Below are 17,898 nucleotides of genomic sequence, written 5' to 3'. Positions count from 1 at the left end.
ACTGATGTTTCTCTCAGAAGTAGCGGAGCTGCTTCACTTTGACCCACAAGTAAATAATTTTGTAGAACACGCTGTTGTTTTTTATATTTAAAGATGCAAAGATTATCTAAAAACTACAGAATGGCTGAATATAAGCCAATATACCATTAAATTGTACTGCAACATTTTTAATTTCTGGAATTAATATGAACTTCGACCACCCCAGAATCATCTGCCCTCTCAGACTTTTTTCTTTACAAAGTTAAAATCAGAATTACAAGATTTGAAATTACGTTTCGTTAAAAGTCTGATAGTTTATAATCCTGTTTTAATATCATAACAACGTAAGCTGTGCACGCACTTTTCTCCTTCTGTAAGAATTCACATACTTCGTGTGGACAGTGAAGGCATCATCTGCTCCTCTTCCCTCTGCTCTGAACGCCTCCATTGGACTAAAGAGAGAGACGACTACTATAAACATACAAGAGTCCAAGAGGAGACGACCGGACAAAGTCAGAGTGAAACAACCCAACTTTTATCACTTTTTTAACCATTTTAGACTGATTTCTGAACTTTAATCCCCGTGTGTGCCGCTGCGACGTCTTCATACCATGCCATCGTTTTTGAGAAACTTTTTTTTTCTCTTTTTGTTGCTTAAGAAGTAACAACCATTTGTGTCTGGAGTTTGTGATTTTTTTTGCAGGATATTTTCCCGCTATTTGAAATACGACATGGGGAATAAAAAGTTGCTGTGATACTAATTTCTCCACATCGTCGACCAGAGAAGTTTCTCCAGCGGTGAGCAGCAAACGGCATGTAGCTCAGGCTCCACGGTGAGTGTATAAGACACCAAAGGGAGAAAAAATCACCAAAAATTAACTTTCAGCCTAAGTGTTTTTTTATTTATATATTTTTGTTTCTCCCAAAACCGTTGGTGAAGTGAAGGCTTTTTGTTTGAAAATCTCAGTGAGTAGATTTATTTGTAGGCCAAATGCTTTGGCCACGTAGAGCAGACTGGAGATCCCAAATAATTTCATGCCACCCCTCCTCTTCTTCTCCTTCTGCTTCTCCTCCTCCTTCTTCTTCTGCGTCGCATTCATGTATATTTAATGTCCTCCAAATGCCTTTCCTTTGCCTCCATGTAGTAAATATTTGACCTCAGGGTTAACCTTGTGGGAGATGATGCCAGAGTCACACCTTCTCAGATCTGACCTGCCGTCATGGTTTATTCATAGGATGCCTTACCTTTGGGTTCCTGATCTTTAAGACTCCTGAAGGAGCCAGGTGTTTTGGCCTCCTGTTGGGTGGATTAGGTCAGAGCTGGTGTCAAGTCTGGAGGTGACATTTTCTCCACTTTTTAAAGAAAAAAAAACGTTTGACTTATTTTGCTGCTGATGTTTGAAATGAACACAGCCACTCACGATGTGTTAAAACACAGCTGATGATTGCGCATCCCTTCTCTCTCAACCTGCCCAATGATGACATGATCACTTTGTTATTGAGCAGTTTGTCCTGTCCTCACACCCTGCATAGGTGTTTGTGTGAGAGTATGTGTTGGATGTGTTTGGACACGCATCTCCGACTTCCTCAGCTACAGTAGGAAGAAGGAGTTCTGTCGAGGAGAAGAAAAAAAAAAGGCAAATATAGCATAGCTGCAGGAGGCGTAGACTCCACACGCACACACACACACATCTGGCTGTCTTTATAAGCTCAAAGGCATGTTGTGTAAATTATATGGTGCCGGAGCGGGTGGCTTGGGAGTACACAGCAGTTTTAAAACACTGGTGGAGAATTTAAAGTACCAAACGTCAGGGCCGTGCTTTTAAATCCTGACTCCTCTTCACCTCATGGTCAAGTGTGTTTCACAGACACACTCCTCCGCCCTCGCGTGTAAAAACAAACGAGAAGTAGCTGAAAGGCAGCATCCGGAGGAGGCCCGCTTTGTGTAGGGTTAACATGCTAGAGGAGTTTAATGTTTGTTTACTGCACAGTGGGAGTTGGCGTGTAAAAGGAAAAGTGGCTATTGTTTATGAAGACACTGGTCATTTGAGTCTTAAAGGCCATATGATTACTATGTTGAGACGGAACATACCTGTAATTTTGGTCAAACGTTTATGCCATAGCACAGGAAGAGAAGGTGGAAAGAAAAAAAGAATTAGCCAGCAGCAGCAGCAGCAGCAGCAGCAGCAGGTATTGTTGTCACAGTTTAAAGCAGCATCATTAGCAGAGAACAGTCTCCTGTTTTTCTCCTGGAGACTCACCACAGCATGTTGTGCTGAAAACTAAACTGTGCAAATTTAAAAACATATTAATGGGACTGAGATTTCCACTGGCCACAGCAGTATTGATGGTACGGAGCCCGGATCATTCCGGGGCCAGACCAGGGCCGCTGCATCTCTCTAGTGCTGTGAATTGTTGAATTACTGGTTAATAACTTACTTTAATAAAATTCAGCCTACTTTGCTTATAGGGAATGTCCCTTTAACACAGGACATGCAAATGATGTCAACTCTGAGTGGATTGCGTTCCAGTTGTGATGTTTGGAAAATCTGGACTCACAACTAGAACACATTGGTCACACAGGGCTGAAAAAAATGCAAGATTAACAAAAACAACTTGTAAACAGTTGTGTTGGACATTTGACGGTTGACGGCGTGTGTGTGTGTGTGTGTCAGTGTGTTGTCGCCTTTTGTCAGGAGATCTGTAGAATTGTGCAAGTTGCGGGATCTTTGGCAGCTGGGAAGACAAGAGCATCAGGCGTGCTGCGACCTGTCCAACTCTCCCACACTCCAGCCTCAGTCACCAGATTCACCAGACAAACACATCTGATCAGAACACACACACACACACGTAGCGATGCAGCTGCAGTAATCGATCACACCTTTAGTTGTAATCCAACATCAGGTGTTTGAAGAGATGCAGATTGGTATTTCTGTTCCTCTTCTGGACTAAGTCTCAACCTCACATCTTAATCTGTACCATTACTGGAGGCTTGACTAAGCAGATCACCCAGCATTCCAGTGGGAGAGAGGCTGTTCCTCTGTATTTACTCCACATACCAACTCTCCGCACTGCTGCACCACCACAGTTGCAAAGACGAAGCCTGACATTATAAAAAAAGAAAAGGATTTCAGAAAAGAAAAAAATAACAAAACATTTCTCAGTGCAGAAAAGATTCACTTTAAGACAAACTACTGCAGAAGTTGCTGCACTTTTTTGCTTTTAAAAAAATGACCAGGGTACAAATGACCTACCTTATATTGTAAATATGTTCTTACTTATGTAAGCAGAATTTATTTAAATAAACATTTTTGTAGTTGTTGTTTTTTAATAACTGCATGTGTGTGTGTGGCTATGCAGGGGTAATTTTAAAAGGTAATTATTATGTAATCAACTGCAGATGAAATTGACCAATCAGGCTGCTTTTTCTTTATAGCTGTGATGCTGCTGCTGCTGCTTTTAAAGCGCCTGTATCTCTTCCCATGATGTGGTCGACTTATCAGTCCAAATGTCTGGCCTCAGACACTTTGTTTTTCCAGTAAGGAAGTGTGCGTGTCATCCCAACAGGACATAAACGGGGAGATTTTCCATTTGATGTCTACGTGTGAATTTTCCCCGTTCCCCACGGCTGTCGTGTGTTTTTTAAGATGCATCCGGATGTCAACAGTAGCCGACCCAAAGTGTTGCTGCTTTCATTGGCCCATAAACTGACTGCCATTGAAGTCCCTGTTAGTGTTTGTGCTCCGGGCTTCTGCTGTGAGAAAACACTCCTCAGTGGCTTTTGGCTTTCTTGGTGATGAAGTGTGTGGAGTCGTATTTGCGACTATGGTTTTTTTTGTGAGCGTAGTTCCCAGAAAGGGGGAGGTTGGGGTGGAGGTATATGGGGTGGGTGGGGTGGGCATGGAAAAAGTGAACAACAACATGGCCGGGCTGGAAACAGACACATGGGCCAGAAGGGTCTCATTGTGTTTCTGTTATTGGGGAGGAGATTGGCCTGTGTCAGTCTTACCTTCAATGTTGACTCACTTGCCCCCCCCCCCGTCTCTTGAACAACTGTACCAACATGATAACAGCGTGAGAGCCATGGGTGTCACATCTCCTTCTGTCTCTTTTTTCCCAGGCTCCCACTTATCTCGCAGCCCTTATTTTTCTCTTTTGGTTACGTTGGGAATCACCAGCGCTCTGTCAACATCCACGCAAACACATACACACACGTGCACATTTACACGCTGTAAAAACCAATTATTCTTCTCAGCCATATCTTCAACTATCCCTGCATCCGTTACTAAAATCCCCAGTAACTGTGCCGCAGGATGAGTCGGCAGAGCTGCGTCATTGTCGGTTTGGAAAGCCGTAGTCTCTGGTCAGTGTGAAGCTGTGTTTGATTTTTTTTTTTTTGATCCTCCCACTGTGTTTTATAATGTTCTATAGTGACACTGTTTAGACAGTTGTGCCAGGTTGAAAGACTGGTCACTGCCTACAGTGAAACATCACTGTAGGCAGTGACCACATGATATACATTCAGTCGGACTTTATGATGTTTAGCTCCACAAAGAAACCCATGTTTTTACTGGTCACTCAGACTGTTTTAAATGAGGGTATATACAACTTTTTTTGGGAAGTTTTAAATCTGATGAATACATTTTCATTTCTCTCTCTTTCTCGCTCTCTCTCTCTCTCTGTGTGTGTGACTGTGTCCCGATTCAGACAAGACTGTCTGGGTGTCACCCCTGTGTCTGTCATCATCACTGTGTTCTCGCATAATGGAGGGAATGTGTTTATAGTGTGTTTGTCTGTGTGTCTTTTTCCACGTTCCAGGCCTTAAAGGACATATTTAAAAGCTCATCGTGAACTGCAAATACTTTGCTGCTAAAATTGGTGTTAAACTGCAGTATAAAATTTAGTGAGAAATCTAGTTCCTGTGCTTATGGAACAAGAACAACCGGTATTTGTGTGATATCTTTGTGTCATACAGTGAACAGAAGAGAAAATTGAAAGTGAAAAAGCAGATGCGTCTGATAGAAACACAATGTCTGGCCGCCTGGCTCTGCCATCTGTTGCAGCTGCTCGTGTTTGTGTGTGTCAGACAGTATGTTTGTGTGCGTGCGTGTGCTTGTGAATGTGTGTGTGCGTGGGTGTGCACGGAGAACTGTGTTTTTGTGAATACAACAAAAAGTACACCACATGTCTGGGATTAGATACTCGTGTCTATTTGTAAATAGGGGAAATATAAAGATTATATATGGAACAAATTGCTCCCCGAACACACATGCACGTGCACAGATGGAAACACAGATTGGCCAGTGTCAGATAACAAAGAGTGGCCTGGTCTAGTGTCCTGCTGTCCCTCGATTGTGCATGCAGAAAATGTGCAAATGTCCTTTAAACACATAAAATGTTGAAGGTTTATTTCTCAGACAAAGAGACTGATCCTGATCCAGGGTCAGCTCCCAGAGGCTGCTCTCGCTCAGACAGACTTTGGCTTTATACGTCCAGGAATGTGTGTGTGGACCTCAGAGCCGTGGTTCCCCCAAAATGTCTCACCGCTGAGCTCAGCGGTAAAGCCAGCAGGTCACAAGAGGATCAAAGAGCTAAGGCGATTTTGAAAACATCAAACCAAATCTGGCTGTTTGAGTTCAGACGGTTTTAATAGTGAGTTCACCATCTTTAGTCTTAGCTGTAGGAAAGCACAGCGAGGAACCAAACATCCAGAGTAGCATCTAGAGGAAGACGGTGACTTTGCTTCAACATTTTGGATTATTCCCTGAGAAGTCGTTATAAATTTTGCAACTATCTTTGGCTAACCTTTAAAACATTCTGACCTTGTGTGATCTCAGATCTCTCTTTGACCATAACAATGTAGAAAGCATATATTTTATATTATATATGAGTTTTGTTTTTTCTGCTCAAGCCTTTCACTCAGGTTCTGCAGAGGTTAAATATATTCAACACTTCCATGATGAGAATTTAAGTTTATGACATCAGTTCATTGTGAGACGATCGATGGAACTGTCCATTAGAACGTCTTATTTATTAAACAGCACGTTTGTGATTTACATTTACGTGGTCTGTATAAATGAAATGTGTGGATTTCTGTGTGATCCAGTTTTGGTCCAAGTTCCACAGATTGGATCACAAAACTGGAACAGTAGTTAAATGCTGTGAAGCACTTCACCCATTCATTTTTTTACTACAGTGTTCATGCGCCCGCGGGCGTCACGTCAGGGGTGGGGGGGGGGGGGGGGGGGGGCTTCACTTCAGACAGACCAGCAGCAGAGATTAAATTGATTGAGTTACACACGCTACACTTGTGTCATGGTCTCTTGTCGGCCCTAATGATCTTAGTGGTGAGTGAAAAACGGGGCCGTTTTGTTATTGCCATTGTGTGAGCGTGAATGAAGCGACAGACGGGGGGAGTGGGGGGAGGGCACTCAGCACCAGATCAGCAGCTATATCCTATATCCTGAGTAGAAATTATAAGTAATTATATGAAGTGGGTATAAAAACATTTACACCCTTTTTTCTATAACATTGACGCCAAAATATTTGGTTTCTGTCTTTTAACGCTTTTGTTTTGATGACTTGAATTTGTTGTTAAGCTAAAAATCTGTTCTTCTTCCTTATCCAAATCTGGCAGCTGGTGTTTGTTGTTGCTCATAAATACATCCACTTTGACAAAAAAACAATAGCATAGACGAGCGCCAAGCTGGTCAAGTTGCGGCGCTTAAGATCTTTAATTTTTAATCTATCTAAAAACATCCTCGCTCAGGGTGAAATTCCTGTATAAAATGATAGTAAAAGAGGCCATAAGATCTTTCCTTTCACCTTTTTACCCTCTGCCACACCACTTCTGGCGACACAGGAACCAACACAACAAAGACTGCACTGGTTTTGTATATATTTAGTTAAAACTCCCCATCCTAGAAAAAGAAAAACAACCTTCATCCCTCAGTTTTCCCTCTCGTTTTCTCCACGCCACAAAATTACAACGTGCAAATTCATAAACGTATATGCTGTTTTTACACGCTGGAAATAAACACGATGGTCAGGAGAGAATGTCACTGCCGTTTTTTTTTTTCTCCTGCTTGCATCGAGGAGTGGGTTCGTTCCCAAGCTATTGTCTGTCCGTCTGTCTGGTTTGACTCAACCACACACTCCCAAAACCATGCCACAGATTACTAGTTTGGAGTTGCACTAACTGCTGTCTGGTCCTTTGGCTAACCTCTGGAGAACCTGGTGGGTGTGTGTGAGATCTTGTGTATGTGTTGGTGTGTATTTGTGGTGTGCCCTGTTCATGCATGTCTATGTTTACGCTGCACAGTGAAAGTATGCGTCAGTATTTGCACCCTCGTGTGCTTATCTCCACACTTCTCTGATGCTGTTGGGAATAGGTTCGTTAGGGCAGGTTTTCCAGTCAGCCTGCAATGTCTCTTCCCTTAAGAGGAATCTGAGGGTCTTTGGTCATCAGCGTGAACGTCGGGACCACGATTACCATCCTTTCCAGTGCAGCGATGGTTTAGTCACACACGTCGTCAGCCGATTATTCACTTTTCTTGTTGTCGCATGCGTTTGCATTGTTGTCGAAATTTAAAGCAAACTCGTAAATAAGAAAACGCTTCACTATGGTGAGCTGTCGCGAGAGGATTCACCAGTGAGGAATGTGTTGTGGTCCACAGAGCTGTTGCAAGTGTGGAGCAAGTGTGATTCAGACTGTAACAAACAACACACGGCTGTTAATCAGTGGTGTGTTGCTTCCTGGCTTCTTTCATTCAGGTCTCACTTGCTTGGGTCATTTTTTTCTTGCACTCACTCAGGCTTGTCTCCCTCTCTCTTTCTCTGCCTCTCTCTCTCTCTCTCTCACTCACACACACACACACACACACACACACACACGCGCGCGCGCTTGCTCCAACTTCCCTTGCAGTGCATACTTATGTCAGGTGTGCTCTGTTTTTCCAGTCAGGGTAAAAAGGAATCTGGGCCTGAGTCCAAGCTGACTATCAACAGCACATTGCCAGAGAGCAGGACAAGAAGCAACACATCCATTCTGTTTTTACTCCTCCTTTTCCTCTTCCTCCCCCCTGTCCCCCCGCTCCTCTTCTCTTATGATCACTAGAGCATTGACATACCATAGTTTGACTTTCTTGTTTCAGTTTTTTTAACCACCGTTTTTTTGTACTAGTAGCTGGATCATTTACTTAGTTTTACCAGTTGTTTTACCTGTTGTTTTACCTGTTTGACCTCCCTGAATAATTTGGAACCTTGTTTTTTGTAGCACCATCTAACAAAGCCATACAGTAGGATTCATCAAATATTAGAATGTTTCTGTTTTTCCACAGTGGGAATTGTACAAAAATTCCAAACATCCCCTTTATTTCACATTTGATTAAAATCTTCTTTTTTTTACTGATTTGGATGTAAAAAAGTTACAATAAAGTTGTTCAGTTTTGGTGCAACTTTTAGTTAATTGCATTAAACACAATTAATTTTCTTGAATTGGAAATTTTATTTAAAAACCAAATAAATGTGTTATTGATGTTATTATGACATTAAGATCTCTACGTGACGTGAAGTCAGACTCAGACATTTTTTTAATGTTTTTCCTTCCTTGTGATGTTGGAGCAATTAACACATTTATGAGTTTCCTATTTTGTGGCAGCGGCAGACACACGTGTGTGTGTGTGTGTCTGATCTTACACACCAGTACACTCTAGCTACAGTTTCTGCCTGTGCTGCTGCTGTTGCTGGAGAGAGAGAGGGAGGGCAGATAAAAAGGAAAATGAAAAGCTCTCCCACACAGGCAGATATGAGACTTTAGGAGCTCCATTAGCTCCTCAAAGCCAGCTGCCAGGTTCAGATGGATGTCTGCTCTCTGCTGTTTGATGTCCAATCATCCATAGCCTACAACTCTGCCTCAGTGGCCCAGCTCTGCCTGACACTGGGGCCTCACGTGGCTGCAGACGGTGCAGCTGCCATCGTTGTCTGGTGTTGTACTGGTCCTGTATCTGTAACTGCAGGATGTTCGACTACGGCTGCTGTCACGACTGATTCTGTTAGACTCAGATCTCTTCTTTTTTTACCCCTGTCTGTTTGGGGGAGGCGGGCAGGATGATGAAATACAGAAAAATAACCTGGGAGACTTTGATAAGAGGAATGTTTGTAGACTAATCCTTGTATCGTTCCCATCTCTCCCTGCAGCACTTGATCTTCCTCCTCCTCCACATCATCACAGTCGTCCTCCTCTCGGGTCATCTTTGGGAATGGGCCAGCGCCTTGCCAGGGTGCATCTCTCCACCCGCTGGTGTGGCTGGCGTCGCGCAAGAGTGAGGGGGGCAGCGGCCAGGTCATAGAGCCGGCCCACCCCTCTCTCCACACTCGCTTGCTCCTGAGTGACTTTTGACCTTTGACTCTGCCGCGACCTCTGGCCAGCCATGCCCTTCCGGCTGAAGCTGCGGCGCACGCGGCGCTACAATGTCCTGAGCAAGAACTACTTTGTGACCAGGATTCGCCTGCTGGACAGCAACGTGATTGAATGCACCCTGTCAGTGGAGAGTACAGGACAGGAATGTCTGGAGGCGGTGGCTCAAAGGCTGGAGCTGCGGGAGGTATGTTTATGATGGCACACGCTTTGACTGGGTGATGTCTCATTCAACGTCTGCCAGGAATTTTATTTGTAGCCTTAATACAAATATTAATTACGTTAATTATCTGCATAGATGTTAAATTATTATGACACCCGTCAGAGATAAATGATGCTAGTCATTAAAAATGTTGAGGTTGTGACCTGATGGTTTCCTTTCATCACATATAATTTAAGTTTAGTTTCCTCCCTATTTATCCATCATCATATCACACACGAAATGATAAACTTTAAGTTCCAGAATAAAAGACAAACAAAAACAAAGACAGAGTAGGTGTGCGATGTCAGAGGCGTTGGACTTTCACAAGGAAGAGAATACAGACGTGTTCCAGAGCTGCTGGGTCTGTGTGGGGTTGCCACGCGTCTTACTCTCACCCTGCATATGTCTCACTGCCCTCACATGTCTCTCTCCTGCGGGGACTTTGTCTGCGCCTAACGAAGCATGGCTACCTCTGTCCTCTTTTCACTCTGGAATAAAAAGACACTGGTCAACTCCCCCCGTCTGTTCCCTGCCATCACACTGCTCTCTCCGTATTCCTTCATGTTTTATAACTTTATAACCTTCACATTCAGACAGGCTCCTCCTCCACCTTTGTCTGTCAGTAAAGTTTCAGTTTTGTCTTCTGTGCGTGTCAGGTGTGTGTGTGTGTGTGTTCACAGATCAAACCAAGACTATCTGTGCTTCGCCGAAGGACGGTTGACTTTGATGGATGTGTGTGTGTTAAGTGTAAAAGTGTGTGTCTGCGCTGGCTGGGCTGAGAGAAAGGATTGATGTAGTTGTATGTACTCACATAGTGTCGTGGTATTTGCCAGGTGTCAGTGATGTTATAAATAAGGTGGTGTGACGCCTCGGCTGCAGACGCTGTCTGCCCAGTGTGTGTGTGTGTGTGTGTGTGTATGCCTCCCTTTCCTTTTGAATTAGTTGTTTTCATCTTTATTGCAGATCTGTGAGGCTGATCGTCTGTCTGTCTGCCTCTGGTTCCAGCAGCCGCAGCTTTTATCACTTTTATTACAGTAAAGTCACAGCACATGGGGGAAACAGGTGTGCTTTTTAACCCTCATGAAACCCTCATGAAATTCCCACCTTCTTACAACATTTTTAGGTGAAATTTTAGATATCTGTATGGATTAGGGTGGAGCTGCATCATCATCATCATCATCATCATCATCATCATCATCATCATCATCATCATCATCATTGATGCTTGACATGGGGGAAAAGAGACGACGTTTATCTTTCCTTAAAATCACGGCCTGCGTCTAAACCTTTCACCAAATCTGATGAACCAGGAAACATCCAGTTCTCTGCTCACACAGCACTGGTTTACGCCTCTGACACAAGGAAACACGAGTCATATTTCATGAATATCCATCGATCACAAACTGCAGATAAATTCCCCTCAGCCATGTGGGCCTCCTGTTTGTTTTGATTTGGTTAAAATTCCAAACTAAATGTGACAGGAAATTGTCCCAGGCTGCAAATCATGCATGTCCACACCTGCCCCAGATCTGTGATTACAGGCTTTGGCTGTGGCCTCTATGACATTAGCTGATCCCAGAGCTGTACTCAAACACTTGTGTTTAGATCCACTTCTTTGCCAAGTATAATTGTTTATTAAAACGCATCAAGTACTTGTAAGTTCCTGATAAGTTTACGTTAAACATTTTTGATGATGTTAGGACTATAATGAGTAAAAAAGATTGGATCTTTACTCACTTTTTATCACCAGGGGAAATTTTACTGCTCGTGTCTCTGGGCCAATATTTACATTTAATAGACAGTGACGTCAGTGATGTAATCAGCTGCTATGAATCATCCCTCTTTTTTCTCAGTATTTAAATAGAAAAAACATTAATTGTCCCTCTGAAACTAATTTGAGGACCAGTCACTGTTCTCCTTCTTTTTCTTTCACATATATCACTCCTTCTTTTCACTGGTAATTACTTTGGATTTTCAACTTTTTATTGGCTTTTTATTATCGTTCCTAACACAATGACCAAATGTCCATTTCCTCCCTGCTCACAGACACATTTCTTTGGGCTGTGGTTCCAAGGGAAGACCCAGGCCCCGGTCCAGCGATGGGTTGAGCTGGAGAAACCCCTCAAGAAGCAGTTGGACAAATTTGGCAATGAGCCGCTGCTGTTCTTTGGCGTCATGTTCTACGTGCCCAACGTTTCTCGGCTGGAGCAGGAGGCTACAAGGTAAAGACTCAACTGACGAAATCAAGGATTATTTTACTTCACACTTTCTTGTCTCTGCAATTTTTTCAACTTCAATCACTAACCATTAAAATAAATCAATATATATATTATCATATATTGATATATATCAATATATCTGGTCCTTTTCGGCCAGACGGGCCTGTTCTACAGACACCGTAGTCGTGGGAAAGAGACTTCAAGATGTTAGTGTTTTGTTGACAACCTGCCAAAAACAGTTTTTGTCCTCCTCGTACAAACACACGTGAACGTCCAAACTTTCACACTGACCTTGCACGGAGCTGGTGAATTTACTGTTTCTGGCTCGCTGGACGTGTGAGAGTTCATCTGCAGGTCACAGCTGATGTTGTTGGCGTTTTTCTTGTAGACATTTTTGGATTTGAGATTTGTTATACGCTAATTATGTCTCAGTCGCTGATGTCACTCACTGTCTCCACGTGTGATGGACAGCAGAGGTCAGGAGTTTGTTGCACAGAGAGATCTGCTCTAGTAAAGAAGTGGTATTCTAGGAATTCTCTAAAGGCTTTTATGGTGTGTGTGTGTGTGTGCGTGTGTCCAGGGTTGTAGAGTTGAGGGGATTTGACGAGGCCTTAGGGACAATTTAGGAAACAATGGCTGCCTCATTCCTCCTTCTTCTTCTCCTCCATCTTCCTCTCCTTATTTTTCCTCATCTTGTTTTTTTTTTCCTCTTCCTTTTCTTCCTCCTTCCTCTTCTTCTCTTGTTCTCCTCTGATACGACCATTGTAAACAGTGCCTCAGAGAATTGTTCTGTTATCAGGAAAGAAAATCTGATCATCACTGCAGTCATTCATTTCACTCCCTTTCTCTCTCTCATCCTCTTTTGATTTTTTTTTCCCTTCTCTTTTCTTATGTTAGTCGGGAATGTTGGCACAGCCGTCCGGCGTAGGAGGTGGACCACACATTCCTTGCAGCAAAAGTGCTGGGGGTAAAGAGAGGGTGGGGGATGACTAGTTTACAAAAACAGACACACACAGACCCACATATGTACATACTTACGCTGCGCGCACCTCACACACTCCCTGCAGAATCTCTCTCAGAAGCCAGCTGCAGCTCCGTCAGAAGAGTTAGTCACAATACAGCACATTGTGAGCAGACAGCAGATGCTCCCTCAGGCAGACCCTTCCAAAAGCCCCATCATTTTTCTTCTGCCTGTTCCATTTGAAATCGTCTTTTACAAGTTTTTTTTTTTTACAAAAGTTCAAGAAGTTTTTGCCCGTCATTCTCATCAAAGGTTTTTTCCGGAAAGTCTAGAGTATTTTAAATTATGGTTTGGCAGTTCTTTTAACAACATTAGTTTTTAACAACATCAGTACTGGAATTAGTGTGATACAAATACCTGTACGTACCTTTGAGCTCTTTGTACTAGGGATGCACAAAACCCAACCCTGGTATCAGAGTCAGGTCAGATATTGATGTGCATTTTTAAAGTGACTTTAATTACAGGGATTCCATTAAAGTTGAGGCGATGCTTGTCCTTGTTTTTACACCACACCTGGACTGAAGGGGGTGCAGTCTGGGAGGCAGGCTTCAAAAGTAGAACGGGGTCGAGAGGTCCAGCAGAGGAAAGATCAGAGAAAGTTTGACACTTGGCAGCAAGTCTTTGGCTTTGTATGTTCTGATTGATGTTGTTGGCGTGTGCTGGCTGCATCTACAGATGTTCAAATTACCAGCTGGAATATTGACGTCTCCCATTCTGCTTTTTATATTTTAAAGTCGATTCTTCTTATTTGCACACGTGTGAAGTCATTTAGGAGACCTTAGATCAGACCAGAAAAGAAGAAATCTCAGGCATCTTTAAGGTATTAACAGATTAGAAGGTTTAGGAAGCAAATTGAATCAGATAACTCAGTGCCAGAAGTCAGACGGAGCCTTAGGTCTGTCTGTGAGTAAATGAGATTTAGTGAGAAAGTAACCTGAGTTTTATAACATGGTCAAGTCTTTGAAGTCCAGACTTCTCACCGCCTCACATGTAACCTGATACCAGATCTCCCAGTCTGCATGTCCATCCGTTCATCTGTTTCTCCTTCCTCCTCTTCCTCCCTTACATGCAGCTGTGAAATCACCCAGAGCTGGGGTGAGGGTGAGGGTGAGGCAGGTGGGGGGGTGGGCTGGTCTGGGTCGACCTTTCTCTCTGTGTGTTCAACTAACATACAATTATAAAGCAGTAATCCAATAACCTAAAAAAAACCCTGGTGCTTATGTAAACAGTAGATGAAATATGTAGATATTGAACTCAAAAGAAAACAAAGGATGATCAGAGGAATCCAACCGTCTGACAGCAACTGTCACATTTATCTCATTTTCACTCATGGCTTTATTTACTCTTCTCTTTATCACATACTTAATCAGTCATACATCTGCAGTGTCACCTGTGGTTTCAGGACATTTGAGCAAAAATCTAAGATTCCAGACTAATTTCTCCATACAGCAGTGTTTTTTGTACGTGCAGATGAATCCTTCTCTTCCATCTGTCTTCTTCTGGTGTGAAGGAGGAGCACAGTGGCCCAGAGAGAGAAAGTGAAGAACCTAAACACAGAGAGCTGTTGACCAGAGTGAGACCAGCTGACCCCAGTAGCCCCCCCCACCCCCACCCCCCAGGCTACCAGCACCAACAGCCTTGAAATCCTAGCTTTGTGCGTCTAGTTATCACTCGACATACACATACGACACACACACAGTTTACTGTTGTTGCTGATTCAACAACATTTCAAAGTCAAACCCTCCATCCTCCCACACAAACCTGCTGGACCCACCCCAGGGCTGAGCGGGGCAGTTAGGGTCATACCACTGCAGAGACGGATGGGTAGAGGGGGGATGGGGCGCACGCACGCACAAACAGTTTTATTCATGCGTGCACACATGCTCGTAGGACTGTTGTCCAGGCTGCTCGGACATCTGGCAACACGTCTCGTAGCAGACGTGAACATGCGTGGGCACATAAAGAGCTCTTTGTGCCTGTGCGGCTGGCTGCAGTGCCAGCAGAGCTCTCTGCAGCCGTGCGTCTCAGTGTGGGGACCTGCCACCTCATGTCTGCATGTGCACGCTCACCTGTTATTACAGCAGGACACAAACCTGTCATTCTGACATGCTGTACATGCCAGGTGTGAGGAGTGTGTTCAGACTAAAGGAGCGGGAGTTCAGAGTTGGTCATATTCAACTATTTCAGGGGCAAATTTGAATATTTTTAAGAGTTTGAGTTTTTAAAGACCCTATTATAAAACCACTCATTTATTTTCTTTTTCTTCAAGACGTGCGACTTCACAGTCCAGTAAATATTTTTAATATGCAAGTTTTACAATGTGCAGGATTTTCTTATTTGATTTTAATTTTCCTCAGGACAATTAAAGACTGTTTTTTAAACATTTGGATTATATTGGATAACTGGATAATTTTTCAACTTGGTTAATTTTCTGGACCATGGTCATGGGTCATAACCTTGCTTCAAATTTCAGAAGTCGAAATAATTCTTGTCTGCTCTTATAAAATGGTTTGTGGCTGTTCTGTGTGAACTGGGTTCCGTCATAAGGAGTTTTTTTTTTAATAGCCATTCCTTGTCATGCTTTCACTTGTTTCTTGCATCCTGCTCTCCACAGCAGGCTCCACATTTAAATAAACACCGTCATAGTGCAACTATTCACCTTCAGGATGAGGAGGTTACCTCAGCATTTCTGCAGGTCCTCCTGTGGAGAGCACCGGTGAAACATGGGGAGTTTGTAAAAAACCGAATCCACAGTCATGTTGAAGACTTTGACTCGGACCCCTCCCCTCCAGACCGCATAGGACCCCGCCCCCCTCTGTTGCAGCCGCAATGGTTGAGGTTGGCTAATTAGAGGGTTGCCACGGGAACGGAATGGCAACTCAGCCAACGGGTGTAATGACAGGGTGAGTGAGGAGGGCGGGGTCAGATTATAGGCCTAGGTCGACTCCTAGAGGAGAAGTAACAGAAGGGGGAGAAAGTATGAAAGAGAATATCAAACATGGAGGAGGTGAGGCAGAGAAAAGTGGAAAAATTAGTAAAACGCAAAACTAGAGAGAAGCCTGAGTGTTGGATGAAAGACAAGGACAAAATGAAACCAACGGGGAAAAAAATAATTTGAGGCACTGAGTGATTTCTGTGTTGTAGAGGAAGATGACGAAGCATGTCGAGTTCGGTGGTTTCCACATGGAGGTTTGTCTACTCTGGCATGGCCTGTCCCATTTACACTTCCTCTTTGGGACCCTGTGTGTGTGTACGTGTACGTGTGTGTGAATGGATGTCAGAAAAGGTGTCTCACAGCCCACATTGGAAAGACTGAGCCCATATTCACCATGACAACCAGCAGGAAACATTTTTTTTTCTCTCTCTTCTCTGTTTTCACTCTGCAGCTCAGTCCGGTCACCTCCACAGTCCTCTCTCTCCTCCTGTGTGGTCAGTCCATTCTCAAAAAAAGGCCAACGTCCAGTTGGACCACAGCTAAAAGTGGACAAAAGGAGCTCAGAAACTTAACGAGTGTGTTTTATTTCAGCCACTCGGTTTCAGGGACTGACATTGTACCGCATTTAGTGAAGCCTTCGAGTGGGCTCAACCATCCTAACAATGTCATCATATCACTTTACACTTGGCAAAACCACCTCTGCCCCAAACCACAGGGGCATGGAGTTCCAATATGCCTCCCATTCACACCACAATTATATAAATTCCACTTCTCTCCAGCTGGGGTTGTTCCCACTTAAAATTAAAGCCGTACTTTATTAGAACCAGCTCCGTGTCACATGCCTGGTATTTGCTGTGAATTTACACACCTATTAAATCATTTTGTTTTGCCTCCGCTGGTATACTTCTGGCATTCTTCAAGAGTCAAAAATGAGTCACTGGTGTTTTGAATAGTAGAGGTGAGTCACTCGTTTCTCCATCGGAATTGGAAGAGGCTTCACTGGTAACTACTGCTGTTGCCAGACCTGACACGAGCTAACCAAGACACACACACACACATATACATGTGTCAGTACTGTAGGTCCGTCAGTTACTAATACGCAGCGCCCCGTGCACCACGTCTCTTACTTTCTTTGGCGAATGTTTTGAACAGAGACCCATCATGTTTTCCAGCTCGATTTAGCATAATTGGTGTTCAGAGACAGTGTGGCTAGATGGAAAAATAGCATTGACCACTGACCGATTTCTGGTGAATTCCTGAAAGCCAGTACGATTGCCTATTCTACCACCCACCTAGACCCAGTGGAGCTGGTAGACAGGCTGTGGTATGCAACCTGATATATAAAAATAAGACTGGCATCTTACAGTAAATGCAATACTGTGAAGTGAATGCCAACATCAGCATGTTAACATATGACCATAATGCAGCCATAACAGTGATGCAGGCAGGATGATGCCTCGCAGGAACTGTATGTTTGACATTTTCTCCATCTGAGTTGAGCTAACTGCTAACCTGCTGAAGACAGTGAGGTCGGCAGGGGTTGAACAACCAAGTGTGCAAGAAAATGGAGTCAAATTATTCTTATTGCTTTTGCCAGAACAAGGAGTAGAAGAACCTGTCTGCAAAGCCACGAGTTTCAGAAAGGTCATTTTTTTAACATTAATGTTACTTCAAAACAATTAAATAATTCAACATCAACATAGAGCAGCATTTCCTGTTTAGTTATACATGGATCGTATTCATGTGAGCTAATATAAACCTGGAACCTCAGACTTCCATAATGGCGACATGACTGATTCCTCTATGGAATCTCACTGAAGTTATTCTCTCTTTCAGATACCAGTATTACCTGCAGCTGAAGAAAGAGGTGTTAGATGGACGTCTCCACTGCACAGTAGAGCAGGGGATCAGACTAGCAGGCCTAGCAGTACAAGGTAACACACACACACACACACACGTGTACGCACAAGTAAACATTTCATGTGGATAACAGAGAGAGACAGACGGAACAAGAGAGGGTGAACATAAACTCACACTTTCTGAGGTCATCTTGACTTCACTGCCTAATATGGCTGCATACCAGTGGGAGAGCCCGGTCCACTTGAGTTCCTATGGTATCAGTCT

At 43.5% G+C, this 17,898-nt stretch overlaps 1 protein-coding gene across 1 annotated transcript in view; it reads left to right on the top strand.

Moving 5' to 3' along the window:
- The first annotated feature begins 374 nt into the window (after nucleotides 1-374).
- The window catches only part of LOC103380836 (protein tyrosine phosphatase non-receptor type 14), a 29,117-nt gene continuing 11,593 nt past the window's right edge, over nucleotides 375-17,898 (top strand). Inside the window, exons 1-4 of the mRNA XM_008312946.3 lie at nucleotides 375-812; nucleotides 9,178-9,584; nucleotides 11,646-11,821; nucleotides 17,611-17,708. Coding sequence (XP_008311168.1) covers nucleotides 9,411-9,584; nucleotides 11,646-11,821; nucleotides 17,611-17,708 — 448 coding nt within the window. The 5' untranslated portion in view covers nucleotides 375-812; nucleotides 9,178-9,410. The remainder of the gene's footprint in view (nucleotides 813-9,177; nucleotides 9,585-11,645; nucleotides 11,822-17,610; nucleotides 17,709-17,898) is intronic.

Source organism: Cynoglossus semilaevis, chromosome 7, assembly GCF_000523025.1.
Source record: "Cynoglossus semilaevis isolate Cse_v1.0 chromosome 7, Cse_v1.0, whole genome shotgun sequence".
NCBI lineage: Eukaryota > Metazoa > Chordata > Actinopteri > Pleuronectiformes > Cynoglossidae > Cynoglossus > Cynoglossus semilaevis.
The sequence above is the reverse complement of the archived record's forward strand: the minus strand, read 5'-3'. Positions and strand labels throughout refer to the sequence as shown.